This window comes from Tachysurus vachellii, chromosome 12, assembly GCF_030014155.1.
Source record: "Tachysurus vachellii isolate PV-2020 chromosome 12, HZAU_Pvac_v1, whole genome shotgun sequence".
In the NCBI taxonomy this organism is placed as follows: Eukaryota; Metazoa; Chordata; class Actinopteri; order Siluriformes; family Bagridae; genus Tachysurus; species Tachysurus vachellii.
This window is the reverse complement of record NC_083471.1, coordinates 13,967,272-13,979,565: the sequence shown is the minus strand read 5'-3', so window position 1 is coordinate 13,979,565 and position 12,294 is coordinate 13,967,272. Positions and strand designations below refer to the sequence as shown.

At 37.0% G+C, this 12,294-nt stretch overlaps 1 protein-coding gene across 6 annotated transcripts in view; it reads right to left on the bottom strand.

Annotated features, from left to right (window-relative positions):
* LOC132855181 (probable E3 ubiquitin-protein ligase HECTD4) overlaps positions 1-12,294 on the bottom strand; it is a 110,524-nt gene that overhangs the window by 23,634 nt on the left and 74,596 nt on the right. For all 6 annotated transcript variants that reach the window (XM_060883956.1, XM_060883958.1, XM_060883957.1 and 3 more), the window contains 14 exons: positions 12,026-12,174; positions 11,795-11,874; positions 9,541-9,704; positions 8,055-8,292; positions 7,699-7,835; positions 7,495-7,621; positions 7,041-7,178; positions 5,895-6,031; positions 4,667-4,827; positions 4,318-4,499; positions 2,310-2,515; positions 830-960; positions 509-714; positions 168-347 (listed from right to left, as the gene is read on the bottom strand). In XM_060883956.1, the coding sequence (XP_060739939.1) occupies positions 168-347; positions 509-714; positions 830-960; positions 2,310-2,515; positions 4,318-4,499; positions 4,667-4,827; positions 5,895-6,031; positions 7,041-7,178; positions 7,495-7,621; positions 7,699-7,835; positions 8,055-8,292; positions 9,541-9,704; positions 11,795-11,874; positions 12,026-12,174 (2,236 nt within the window). The remainder of the gene's footprint in view (positions 1-167; positions 348-508; positions 715-829; positions 961-2,309; positions 2,516-4,317; positions 4,500-4,666; positions 4,828-5,894; positions 6,032-7,040; positions 7,179-7,494; positions 7,622-7,698; positions 7,836-8,054; positions 8,293-9,540; positions 9,705-11,794; positions 11,875-12,025; positions 12,175-12,294) is intronic.

Here is a 12,294-nt window from a genome sequence, read left to right as displayed (position 1 = left end):
AAGATTACTTTAATGCTGTTTTATAACAATGTCTAATGCTTAATGTGTTAAAAAAAATTAAGTAAATGTAATTATTTTTAGAGCCATGTTTTAGAACAAACAGTGAAAGTAAAGACAGAGCTACTAACTAGCTACTAGACCAACTTATCAAAGAAGGTAAACCTTACCAAGTAGCTCCACAACCTGAAGAAGTACAGAAGGAGGCATGGTGTCCAGCTCTTCCTCTGGATGCTCACTATTCTCATGCACTGTCCATGCCAGCAGCTGTTCAGCAAAGGCCATGGCCAAGGGAAACTCCACAGGAAGAGAATGTAGTACTAGGACAACCCCAGGAGGTGGAGACCCACCTGTTAAAACAAATCATGAAAATAGTTAATACAAATGCGCAGGCATACATATATTCTTAAAAAAAGTGTATATACTAATCTGGCTATTTCTCTATTCCTCTGACCTCTTATCAACAATTTCTTTGCAAATGTATAATATTCTGCATATACCTACAACATACCCAGTTTTATATGGACTTTGTCAGTAGGTATAATGATGCTAGGGTACTGGTTGGTTGTGGGAGGAGGCGTTAGGCCTGTATTCGATGGTGAAGCGTCCAGAGGATAGCACACAGTCTCCATAAGATTCAGCTGGCCATTACGTCTGACTTTGTGTCCCAATCCATACATCATTACACGGGCCCAGGGAGCCTTATACACAGAAGAACTAAAAGACAAAATTCATTTGAAAAAGAAATGTTTTGTGTAAAAACTGGATTATTTAATAGAATTTTGGATTAACCCACTAATATAACCAACTGTGTAGAAAAAAGTGTACTTACTCTTTGCGACATCCAAGCTGATTCTCTTTACAAGAAACCACCACAAATGCAGCACCAGGGAAGCTGACATCCATGCTGACCTTTGACTCAGAGATTGGAAACTCCTCTGATGTGAATTGCTCTGGAGCATTCTTAATTTAAATAAAGCAAGTATGTAAAATATAATAAGTAATAAATATGTAATTCCTTACATAAGAAGCAAGCAATATGTAAAGTGTAACAATATGCATATAATAGGTATTATTTAATATGTAAAGGCTACAACTGACAACTCTCTTCTATCTACTATCTTTACATGTATGCTCAAATTAAGTAAAGTGTAAAATATTTTGTAAGTCTTAAATGAGCCATATCATTATACACATTCGTCATTCTGAATAGATCATGTGACCAATAACTTTAAATAGAAACAACATGGATGTATATAGAATATATTTGTTGTATTTGGTCTACTGTTATTCTTAATATTTTTCATTATTTGCAGATTCTTTTGTTTAGCTAACAGTGTAGAACCTGATGTAGTCTGTAGTTACAGCCCATCCATCACACCATTGTTGTAAAAAGAGTTTAACATTTTGACTTAAGCAACCAACCAACCAACAACAAGCAAATGGTCATGTTATTTACAAATGAGGTCATTAGAGAAACTTGCAAATATAACATTACTATTGTGCCTTATTCAGTTATCCATCCGATTTCTGTACTGCTTATCCTAAAAAAGGGAGCTATTCTTAATTAATTTTCATGCCAACATGAATAGCGGACTGAAAAGCAAATGGACATTTAATACAACAAATAGTGACCCTCTGTAGCAGGAGAATAAAAATGTATCACAATGTATGATATTTACATGTGATTTATAATGTGTACAGGTTTATAAGGTTTACAGAGAACCTGAACTGACAACAGAATGCCACTAACAAACATGCCAATGTTGAAAAAGTACAAATTTGTTAACTGTTTTTGGCTTAGAATTCAAGCTCCTATAACACTTTTCAAAATGTGTGCAGGTGAGTTTTTAATTCTGACAGATACAAGTCATGATAAACAGAATTTCTATTTTTGCATTTTTAAGAGTAATGAGGAGTTTGAAGCAAATTTTAAATTCTTTCACATCAGCATTTTCTGACTTTTTTATTTATCATAAAATTATATAACTGAAAGAACATTATATCAACATGTGGTAAAGGAAAAGATTAAACATGGGAGAATATTTATTTAGTGAATCTATCTTTATTATTTTTCCTGCATAATGCTTTTGAACAAATTGTGTGTTTACAGTTTTGCTCAGATTCATTACTTTGTACTACCTAATTCAAGTGTAATGTGCTTTATTTATTTGTATTATACTGTTTTTATTACACAGCTGTAGTTTTTGTACTTCGTGTAATTGTTTTCCCTTGCTCAAATAAAATAATCTCAAATATGTTTTTAAGAATGTTTGATGGAAGAAGGACAACAGGGCAGGTTAACTCAGTACCTGGAGGAAACAACAGATCTGCTTGGTAAGCTCCAGTAAACTGTCCTCTCCCTGGTGCAAAGCTCTGCTGATAGCCACAGTCAGCCATTCACAAATGGTCTGTGCATTACCCTGGTAGAAGCTTTCGGTTGGGGAGCAGCTTTGTCCTTTTGGGTTGTGCAGCATAGACTGGGCCAGCAAGATGGAGCTTGAGCTAATGGAGCCATCTGCAAAAACACAATACCTAAATGTTTTTATGGCTAGATAAAAAAAAAAAATTACATGTGCAGATTTTTCATATACAAGAACAATTTTGAAGAATTTCGTTTGATATATTCATTTCACACTGTTGAAATCTGATGTATTTCAAGATGCAAGTTAAAAAAAAAATGTAGCAGTGAATCCATAGCCCTTCTGGGGTAATAAAGGAACACACTTTGGCCTGGTCAATTTAATGTAGCCAATCAACCTACCAGTATATTTTCTTCAAGTGGGAGAAAACCGATATACCAAATGAAAACCCAAAAATACCCAATGTATGACATGCAAAACACAATATAGAGAGGTGTAAGCTACTACCTGCTACACCACTGCAATATCCAAACTGGCTAAAGGTTATTAAAATTTAGTTTTTTTTTTCTGATTTCTGCTCCTGCAGAAGTTACCTATTAAGCCAAATAATAACTACCATCATAAAATAATCACTAAACCATTGCCCGATGTATTCTGCTACTGCAACATGATTGGCTGACTGGATAGCTATATGGATGAGGGTGTGTTCCTTATATAGTCTATATATATTATGTATATACAGGGTTTCTGCAGGGTTTAATCAGTCAAATTTAAGTCTTTTTAAGACCTTTTTATGACCATTATGATTTGAATTTATGACCTACACGAATTACGATAAATTCCTTTCAAAAGTCTTTATTATTGACTTTCATTGAAAGTAACAAGTTTTATTATTTAAAGAGTAATTCTATTATTATAGTATTCAACACCCACAGGACCTCCGCTTTCAGTGTGGAGGTTGATCCGAAACCACTGTGTGTGGCACTGGATGCGACAGAAACGGAATGCCGTGCTGTACTTGGACCGGTTAACGTTAGTGACGGAGCCGAACAAAACTGACAGATCGCCTGCACCCGCTGCAGGCCTTTTACAGCAACGATATGCTTTTCCGACTTTGCATGCGACTTCAAGGCTTTTATGCCTAAACTAGACAGCTCCAACGTCTTCTTACACAGAGTGCAATAGGCTTGATACCGATTGTTAGCGACGGGCTTGAGCCAGCTACTAAACGCACCGTCTTCGAGCCACAGATCGTTAAAGGTACATTTTCCCATTGTGATAGCCAGGATGATTTCAATTAAACTAAGCAGTGACTCAGTATGATACAGTATGTTCGGAGTTCGCGCGGGTTTCTGTGAAAGTCCTTCCGACAAGTCTGTATGCTGCCGCATGGACCTTGTAGTTCTGGAACGCTGTGATACCAGTGTGATACCACCCAGATTCCTCATACAGAACTACAACAGGCGAAACAAATGAATGCCATTGCCGCCGCGAGCGCATTTTGATTGAAGAACAAATTAATGGACGAGTTAAAATGTTTTAACTCGTCAAATTAATGGACGAGTAAAAATGTTTTTTATGACCTTGTATGGAAAATCCGGATGTTTTTATGTCTTTTTATGGCCTTAAATTCTTATTGTTAAATTTGACTTTTTATGACTTTTTATGACCCCGCGGAAACCCTGTATATATTGAATCACTGTCTTGCGGGAAATTCCAACGACAACCGACTTTCAGCTTCATGGGAGAGCATAAAATTTCACATATAATTACTCAGATGAGTTTACCTGCAGAAATCTGTAAAGCTCTTCCTTTACATTCTTTATATCTTTATTTTAATTGTTTGCTGGTTTAACAAACTTTTTAATAAGTGTTGCATTATTTAATAATTTTTAACTTTTTAATAAGTGTTGTCATTTCACTTTAAACTTTTGTCTTCAAAATCATACAAGCTTACCTGGCAGAGGTGAGGCCAGTAACTGATTTGACAAAAGACCCAGGTGTTCAAGTGTTATGTCACGCACAGCAGGGATGTGGAAGAGGCGTGTGAAGGTGTGTGGATTTTTGGGTGCAAAGATATTGAGCAATGCCATACGACAATACTGTCGTGCTAAAGCACCCTCACAACGAAGCAATTCCCTGGAAAACACACACACAGTGCAGAATTAGAAACTGTGTGTGTAGGTGGTACATAAAAAGAACTGTCAACCAGAATTGTAGATACATAAATAAAGTAATTTAAAAAATGATTAAGCTTAGAGTAGTGGGAACACTTAAGAAACCAATTTTATTTTTAAAAATGTTACCTGTGAATTTGAATGTTGCTGCTGTCCAGAGACACAAGGCCGTTGGCTGCAGTTCTGCGGGAACCGGCTGGTGGGCGCTCCAGCATCTCAATGGGGTACCAGTACCTGACCAACACACCCTCACTGCGTAGATATGTCTCCACTTGGACCAAATCATTTACCTAAATAGGCAAATACAAAGTTCTGTATTCTTAGCTCTAAAATTTCTGAAATCAGATATTTAATTTATGGCATATTTCCTAACATGAAAAACTGCCATGTGGACAAAGGATCACAGAACCATGTAACTGCAATCTTAATCAATTAAAGGTTTCCACATTTCTGATATTCAGCAGATAAATCATACCTACTCAGACTGCTACACAAAAATATCTCTTTCCATATGGTGCTAATATTTGGGGGAGGTGGTAGCCTACTAATTAAGGTCTTGGACTACTATTCAGAAGGTTGTGAGGTTGAATCCCAGATCCACCAAGCTACTACTGCTGGGACCCTAAGCAAGGCCCTTAATCCTCAATTGCATAAAATGCAGTTGTATAAAATGAGATAAGGATAAGGGCATCTGCTAAATGTCATAAATGTAAATATTTGCCAGTTTTGTCACAAAGACTAATTAACAGACTACATAATTTAATATTATATTTGACATTTACGGCATATAGCAGATGCCCTTATCCAGAGCGACGTACACTAAATACAACTGAGCAAGGGTTAAGGGCCTTGCTCAGGGGCCCAGCAGTGGTAGCTTGGTGGACCTGGGATTCACAACCTCACAATCTCACAACCTTCCGATTGGTAGACCAGCATGTTAACCACTAGGCTACCACCTCCCCTCTATTGTTTTAAAGTCTTATTATATTTACATTTGTAAAGGATCACCATTTATGTTTCCAAATACTAGATATTAAGTACAAGTTTTCTTACAAAAGATCTAAAAACTCTCTTAAGGGTACCACCTCAGTGACAAGAAAGTAAAGCTAGTGTGTGTTGGTGGGTGAATAGGATTAGACACTATTATATAATTACTTTCAGTTTGGGTATAAATGCCATATTTAGTGCAGGGGGGTGTAATTACAGGGTGTGGTGAGTAAAATAACTCTCCCAGCCCACTAACATGCCCAAGCAACCAATGAACAAAAATGGTGTTGAGGTGTGACTTTATTGCTATTTTGCTAAATATTTTTCTCATGAAGTGGACTTCTTCCTGTATTATTATTAAGCAACTCACACTATCAACATCAAGCACTGCTCCATGAAGGCCAAAGGTTTTGAGCATTCCGCGAATGGCAAACTTTGGTAAGGCTGTTCCTCCCATGCTGCTGCCAGTGTTGTTACTGTCAGGACAGCGTATAACCACTGTTAGACCTAGAGGGAGTCACAAAAAAGTGTCAAACTAATTTCTAAAATCCATTTTTTAGCAAAAGTGCACAAGAAAACTGACATGGCATAGGTTACTACCTAAAGCCCACTGGATCCAATAGGTCCATTTGATTTTAACAGGGCACAGCTCTACAGTAAATAAGCAATACATACAATATACTTCACTGTCACCACATAGCAGGAAATAAGATTGTTGGGTACATCAGCCAGATTTGTGGCATTTATTAAGTTAGCAAACATGAAGAACTGAAAACCTGTTGTTACTGTAAACATTTAAAGGGGTTTAAACACAAAGCCCTGTATCCCTACTGATATCGTGGGGATTTTTATTATTATTCTGTTTTCATGATATAGTTTGTACTAAAATCACAGAACTGCTGTCTTTATACCCTGTGACACATACTGAGCTGAAAGTTACCAATATTACAATTCTGGACTGAAATTATGAAAGTGTCATAACCCTCAATACCTTTTGAAGTATTCAAAAACCTTGTGTGCAAGCACCACATTCAAGTCAAAAATATATAACAATATCTTAAGCCAATTGTCACAAAATCAGTCATTCTTTGGATCATGGCAAAAACAGTTCTAAATTTGACTTGGAATTAAAAACTTCCTGTCTATGAGCATTTAAAAAAAAACTTTTATCTTATTTGGTTTCGCTGAGTTTATGCATTGACACAACATTTAGTTCCATCCAGAGTTCCATTCATTTCTCGCCAAGGTCTTTTATTGATGATGGGCGAGACAAACTGCTTGTCTTCTCTTGTAGTGATTCTCAATGGAGTTAAGGTCTAGACTCTGTGGTGGGAAATCCATGTGTGAAAATGCTCCCTGAACCACTCTGAGCCCCTTGAATCCTGGCATTGTCATCATGAAAAATGCCCATGCCATCAGGAAAGAAAAAATTGATAGAAAAACCTAGTCATTTATTACATTTAGGAAGTCAGCTGACCTCATTGAGTTTAACTGAGAAATGCACGTGGGTGTGTACCTTTGCGGACTTTGTCAATGGTAAATTTACTGGCCTCGTCCTTAATGTCCTCAATAGTAGGGAGGTAGAGATCCCGAGGAATGCCACCATTCTCTTCATAAAGGAACTCCACAGTTTGTCGTGCAATGTCCACCATTCCTTTCATAAAAACACATATCCAGAGACAAGAGATTACTTGATTACATTATTACATTAATTGGGAAAACTACAGTATCATATAAAATCGACAAAAGCTAATTATACTATACTAACTAATGTTATTTCTGAAATCATCTGAAATTATTTTTAAAAAATATTTAAAACCTTCAAACTATTCAAACAATTGTGTAATAATTATTTATATACAGTCATACATTTTTTCTCAGATTTGCACAGATCAGTCTCTAAAAGGCTACTAAATAATGCTGATGTCGACTGTATATAGATTAAAACTGTTCAGGAATGTTCTTCTTACCAAGCTGGAGTGCTCCCTTTATCTGGTCAAGTCCTGATTTCCTCTCAGCTTCATTCCTGAAGCGGCGGCGTATGGTAGGGAACACTTTAGTCTCCCATGCTTTTACTAGCAAGGCATAGTGATCCTCCTAGAAAAAGGTGGAGGTGAGGACAGGGCTGTGGCAATTTGCATACAAATAAACGACTATGTGACAAAATCTCTCACTCTTGGTACATCATCATCATCATCGTCATCACTCTCTTCATCAACAACAGGTGGAGGGTGGGGGTCAGGGCCCGAGGTCAAAAGATTCTCATAGCTCAGCTCAAGTTTGTAGTAGCAGGATGCATCACTATTATATTCTAAAAACCAAAGAAGAAAAAAAAAACAATTGTAAAATATAACCATGTAAAACAACATAAGCAAAAATAATGAAGTGAACTGAAGTTTTAAAATTTACTGCACAAAAAAAATGTAACCAACAATATTATTTACAAAAATAGCAGAATAAGTAATTGTGTTTGTATCAGTCTGTACAGTGTGCAAATGTTACAGTCTTAACTGTAACAGATGGGCCTTACGTGGCTGAGTGGTGGATACAGCAGCGATTCGACAAGGAGGTCCATGTGAGCCAGAGTCAGATGCAACACTGGCACCAGCGTCATTGTCACTGTCTGAAGCCATGGCAAACGGCAGGGCCTCAAAGTTGGCACTTATCTCCTCTGAGAGGTCCATGCAGAGGTCGGCTGCGTTTCTGTGTGCCTGCCCCTCCGCATATGCAAATGACTGGCACCCAAAATTAGCACGAACCTTTGTGTTCTAAAAATGTTCAGACAAGCAAATGTTAAGGTTATTTTTGCAGGTAATTAGTACCCCCCCAATCTAAGCATTTATTTACAGAAGGTCTACAAGTGTTTGGACAGTGACACAAATTTTGTTATATTGCATCTGTACAATAACAATGATGAAAAAACAATCATGAGCTAAATAAAGCTTTCAGCTTTCAATCAAGGTGTTTAATAAAAATATAGCCATTTCATAACAAATTTAGTAGGCAAGCCTCGGTATTTTGAATCTGATGCATGCAGCTACTGGAAGCCAGTGGTCAGAGATCAGCAGTGGGGTGGTGTTTGAGAACTGGGGTGGTGTTTGAGAAGGCAGGTTGAAAACAAGTCATGCAGCTGCATTTTGGATCACTTGCAGAGGTCTAATGGGGAACTGACTGATAATCAGTTTCATGTTTCCTCAAAATATCTTGACCAATTAAAAAAAAAATTAATTTGAATTTGGTAGCTCTTCATGGGAATGCGCAATAAAAGGGTGTCAATGCATGTGAGACAGAAAAATTAGAACTGACCAAATCAACAATATAGAACATTTAAAAAAATAATAATAATAATAAATAAATAAATGTATTTATTAATTTAAAAAGAAGAAGACTGCTGATAGATGTAGCAAGATAAATTCTCAACTGTATAGACTAATGAAGTACCAAAGTACAGATGGAAAATTATCCTAAACATACTGTGAAAGCAACCAAAGAGCTTCTTAGGGTAAAGAAATTGAATGTTCTTAATTAGAAGAGTCAGTCACTTGACCTCAACCCAACTCAGCATGCTTTTAACTTACTGAAGATAAAACTGAGGACAGAAAGACCCACAAACAAGAAGAAACTGAAGATAGCTGGAGAAAGAAACTGAGGATATCTGGCAAAGCATCTCAAGGAAGGAATCTCAGCATTTGATGATGTCTATAGCTCCCAGACCTCATATAGTCATTGACAGCAAAGGATTTGCTCCCAGGAATTAAAAATAATCCTAATATTTAGAATATATTTTTTAACTATGGCTGTAATGGCTGTAATTCCTAAACTGTAATAATTTTGTTAAAGCCCTTCAATGAAAGCTGAAAGTCTGCACTTCAGTCAAATCTAGTTTGCGTCATTTCAAATCCATTCTGGTGGTGTACACACAAATACAAGTATATTGACATATACAATGTCACCTCTTTCTGAAATGGCATTATTATTTGGCAATTACTGAAATGACAGAAGAGTTGTTTATTAACCTTCTTTTGGATGTGGACCAGGGGCCACATTCCTCCAGCCACATCCTCCAGGTAGGGGCTAAGGCGCTGACCACAGTAGGTGAAGTAGACCCTTCCCTTTGGAGCCTGGCCTGGGGGAGGTGGTGTGCCCTCCATACGCTCCCAACCTATTCCAGCAACATTTCCTGAGCAGGCAGAAAAATGTGAGGAAGAAAATGTATCGACAAAATGAAGCAGAATACTAATATATTATATGAGGGGGCAGACATTTAATTAATAAACCAAGCAGCAGGGTGACACTAATTCCACCTTGCAGAAAATGTAACCCTTTGATTTACTCATCAAACAAGTGTGCATTTTATGTACAATGAGGAGTGCTATTAGCAAGATTAGCAAAGCTTTACAGTCCTTGCTTAGATCAGACTAAGGTGCTTGCTGTGTGGATTACAATTTTACAATAGATAGATAGCTTAGTATTACAGGCAATCAATCAATCAATTAATCAACCAATCAATCAATTAGATGTAGAAATATTAAAATATGTAATATAATTATTAAAATGTTAAAATATTTTTCCACACAATGTAAATCAGCTCATTTAAAATGGGAAAATAAAATGTTAATTCAAAATTAAGCACACCTCAATATCTAGCACACCTTCAAAACATTATTACAGTGATGCCTCGAGATATGAGTGCTCTGACATACAAATGGTATGCTGTGATTCGAACAAATTTTTGGCTTGAGATACAAGCAAATTTTTGAGATACGAGCATCCGAGCCGCCGCCGCTGAAACAAAGATCCCCAACAACCACGTGTGCGCTGTTTCCCCGCCTCAGCTTCCCGCGTCTCACTCGGTTAAAGCGGCCTTCACACTGCACACGACAAACGACGGCTGATAAACAGGAAGTCATTCATTTCCTATGGAGAGTCGCAAAGGCGCTGCGTGACACCGCATCCGATATGCTGAACAGACAGGTTTTTATTAAAACAACCGGCAGATGTTAGTGAGGAAAGAGTGACAAAAAAGGCAAAACAAGAGAAGAGAAAAGCGATGATTAAGCAAAATTAATGTAAAGAAAACAAATTGTAGCAATTAAGTTCAGATAAGTTAAGAGAATTTCAGTTCTGTCAGGACCACTTTGTCAAAAGAGAATTTATTAGATGATATGCATACAGTTAGTGTTGGCGGTATGGTTCTGTTCTGGGCAAGAATCCACGCGCCCGTCCGTGCGCATGCGTGGTCGGAGAGCAGTTTAAATAGAATAAACCCCCGTATAACAGAACCACTAATCATGCATAGTATTAGATATGCTCGCTTATGCGTTTTTGGAAAGTAATAAATGAATGAATTGATAAATAAATAATTAGAGAGCGAGGCAGAGAGAGAAAAATATGTGGAGATTTATGATGTAAACTGGTACAACGAACACGGGTTCCGGCATGGTGGAGTCGGGGTTGGAGGAGGGAGTTTAGATCACGGCAGCAGCGAAGCGCTAGAGCGGCTCTATGAATGGGAATTTAAATGGTCGGGTAATATGGATGTCGTAACCGGATTGGTGCGCGTCGTGGACAGCTGATTAACAGCTGATGCACGCTTGACGACGTGGCCTGACAGAACTAACGCGATGCTTGATTTAAGTTCGTTAAGTTTAGTTAAGTTCCATTTAAGTGTAAAGTAGCATTAAGAGTGTACAGCAGCGAGTAAGTGAACAAAAGTGAAAGTGTAATTCCTCCTAACTCCTCCGCCTGTTTACTCCTCCCTCAACCTCCGTGCGCATCTTCCGTAAAGTAAAACCAGTTTATTTTTTTAACATTCTCTTTTATTACTGTATGTTTTTATACAATATTTTTCATTTATAAATACAGGTACTGTACATTTTTCATATTCAAAACACAAACAAAACAACTGCAGTGGAATTTTGCGAGCTGGAACAGATTAATGGGATTTCAATTCATTTAAACGGGGAAAATTGTTTTGAGATACGAGCAATTTGAGATACGAGCAAGGTCACGGAACGAATTAAACTCATATCTCGAGGCATCACTGTATTTTTAAAAGCCTTCATACTTCAAGATGTTCAGGAATCTGTACAAAGAAAATACACAAATATTAAAACAAATAAGAAAAATAAAAAAACAAAAAACAGATCAAATCAAATCAACTGGTGTAATCTACTGTAATAGTCCAACATGCCTTAGCATCTTTCATTGCCACCTGTAATAAAATAAATAGCTAGACATTCAGATTTTTAAAACTCAAACACTTCTTACCAGGAAGCAGAGCCACATCTAGCCTTACACTCTTCCATTGGAGCAAACTGGAGCCATTGTAGTGTACAGCCCTGCCATTACTTGGATAAAGGAGAGAAAAAACGGAAAATAAAAAAATATAGCAAAGAATCTAATTGTGTGTGAGAAAATTAGAATGTATGGGAAACAATCAGCAATTCTGGGTAACAAAGAAAATTTAAAAAGGTTTAAATTTAAGGTAAAAAAGAGTACTTGTGAAAGAGACAAGTGCCAACAGGATTGGTCCATGCACCATCTCTCTTTTCTGCTTCTGTGGTAAAGCCAAAAGACACAATTGGGCCGCTGTCATCCTCAGAATCTCCATAGGACACTATCTCTAATTCCCAATAAAATGATGGTGCCTGAAAAACAGATTTAAATAAATAATTAATAATAAAAAAAAGGGAGCAGAAATCAAGCTAAAAAATATCTACTGCTGTCTAAGAAACATATAAAGCTTTATATTAATGTATTTTGTAATG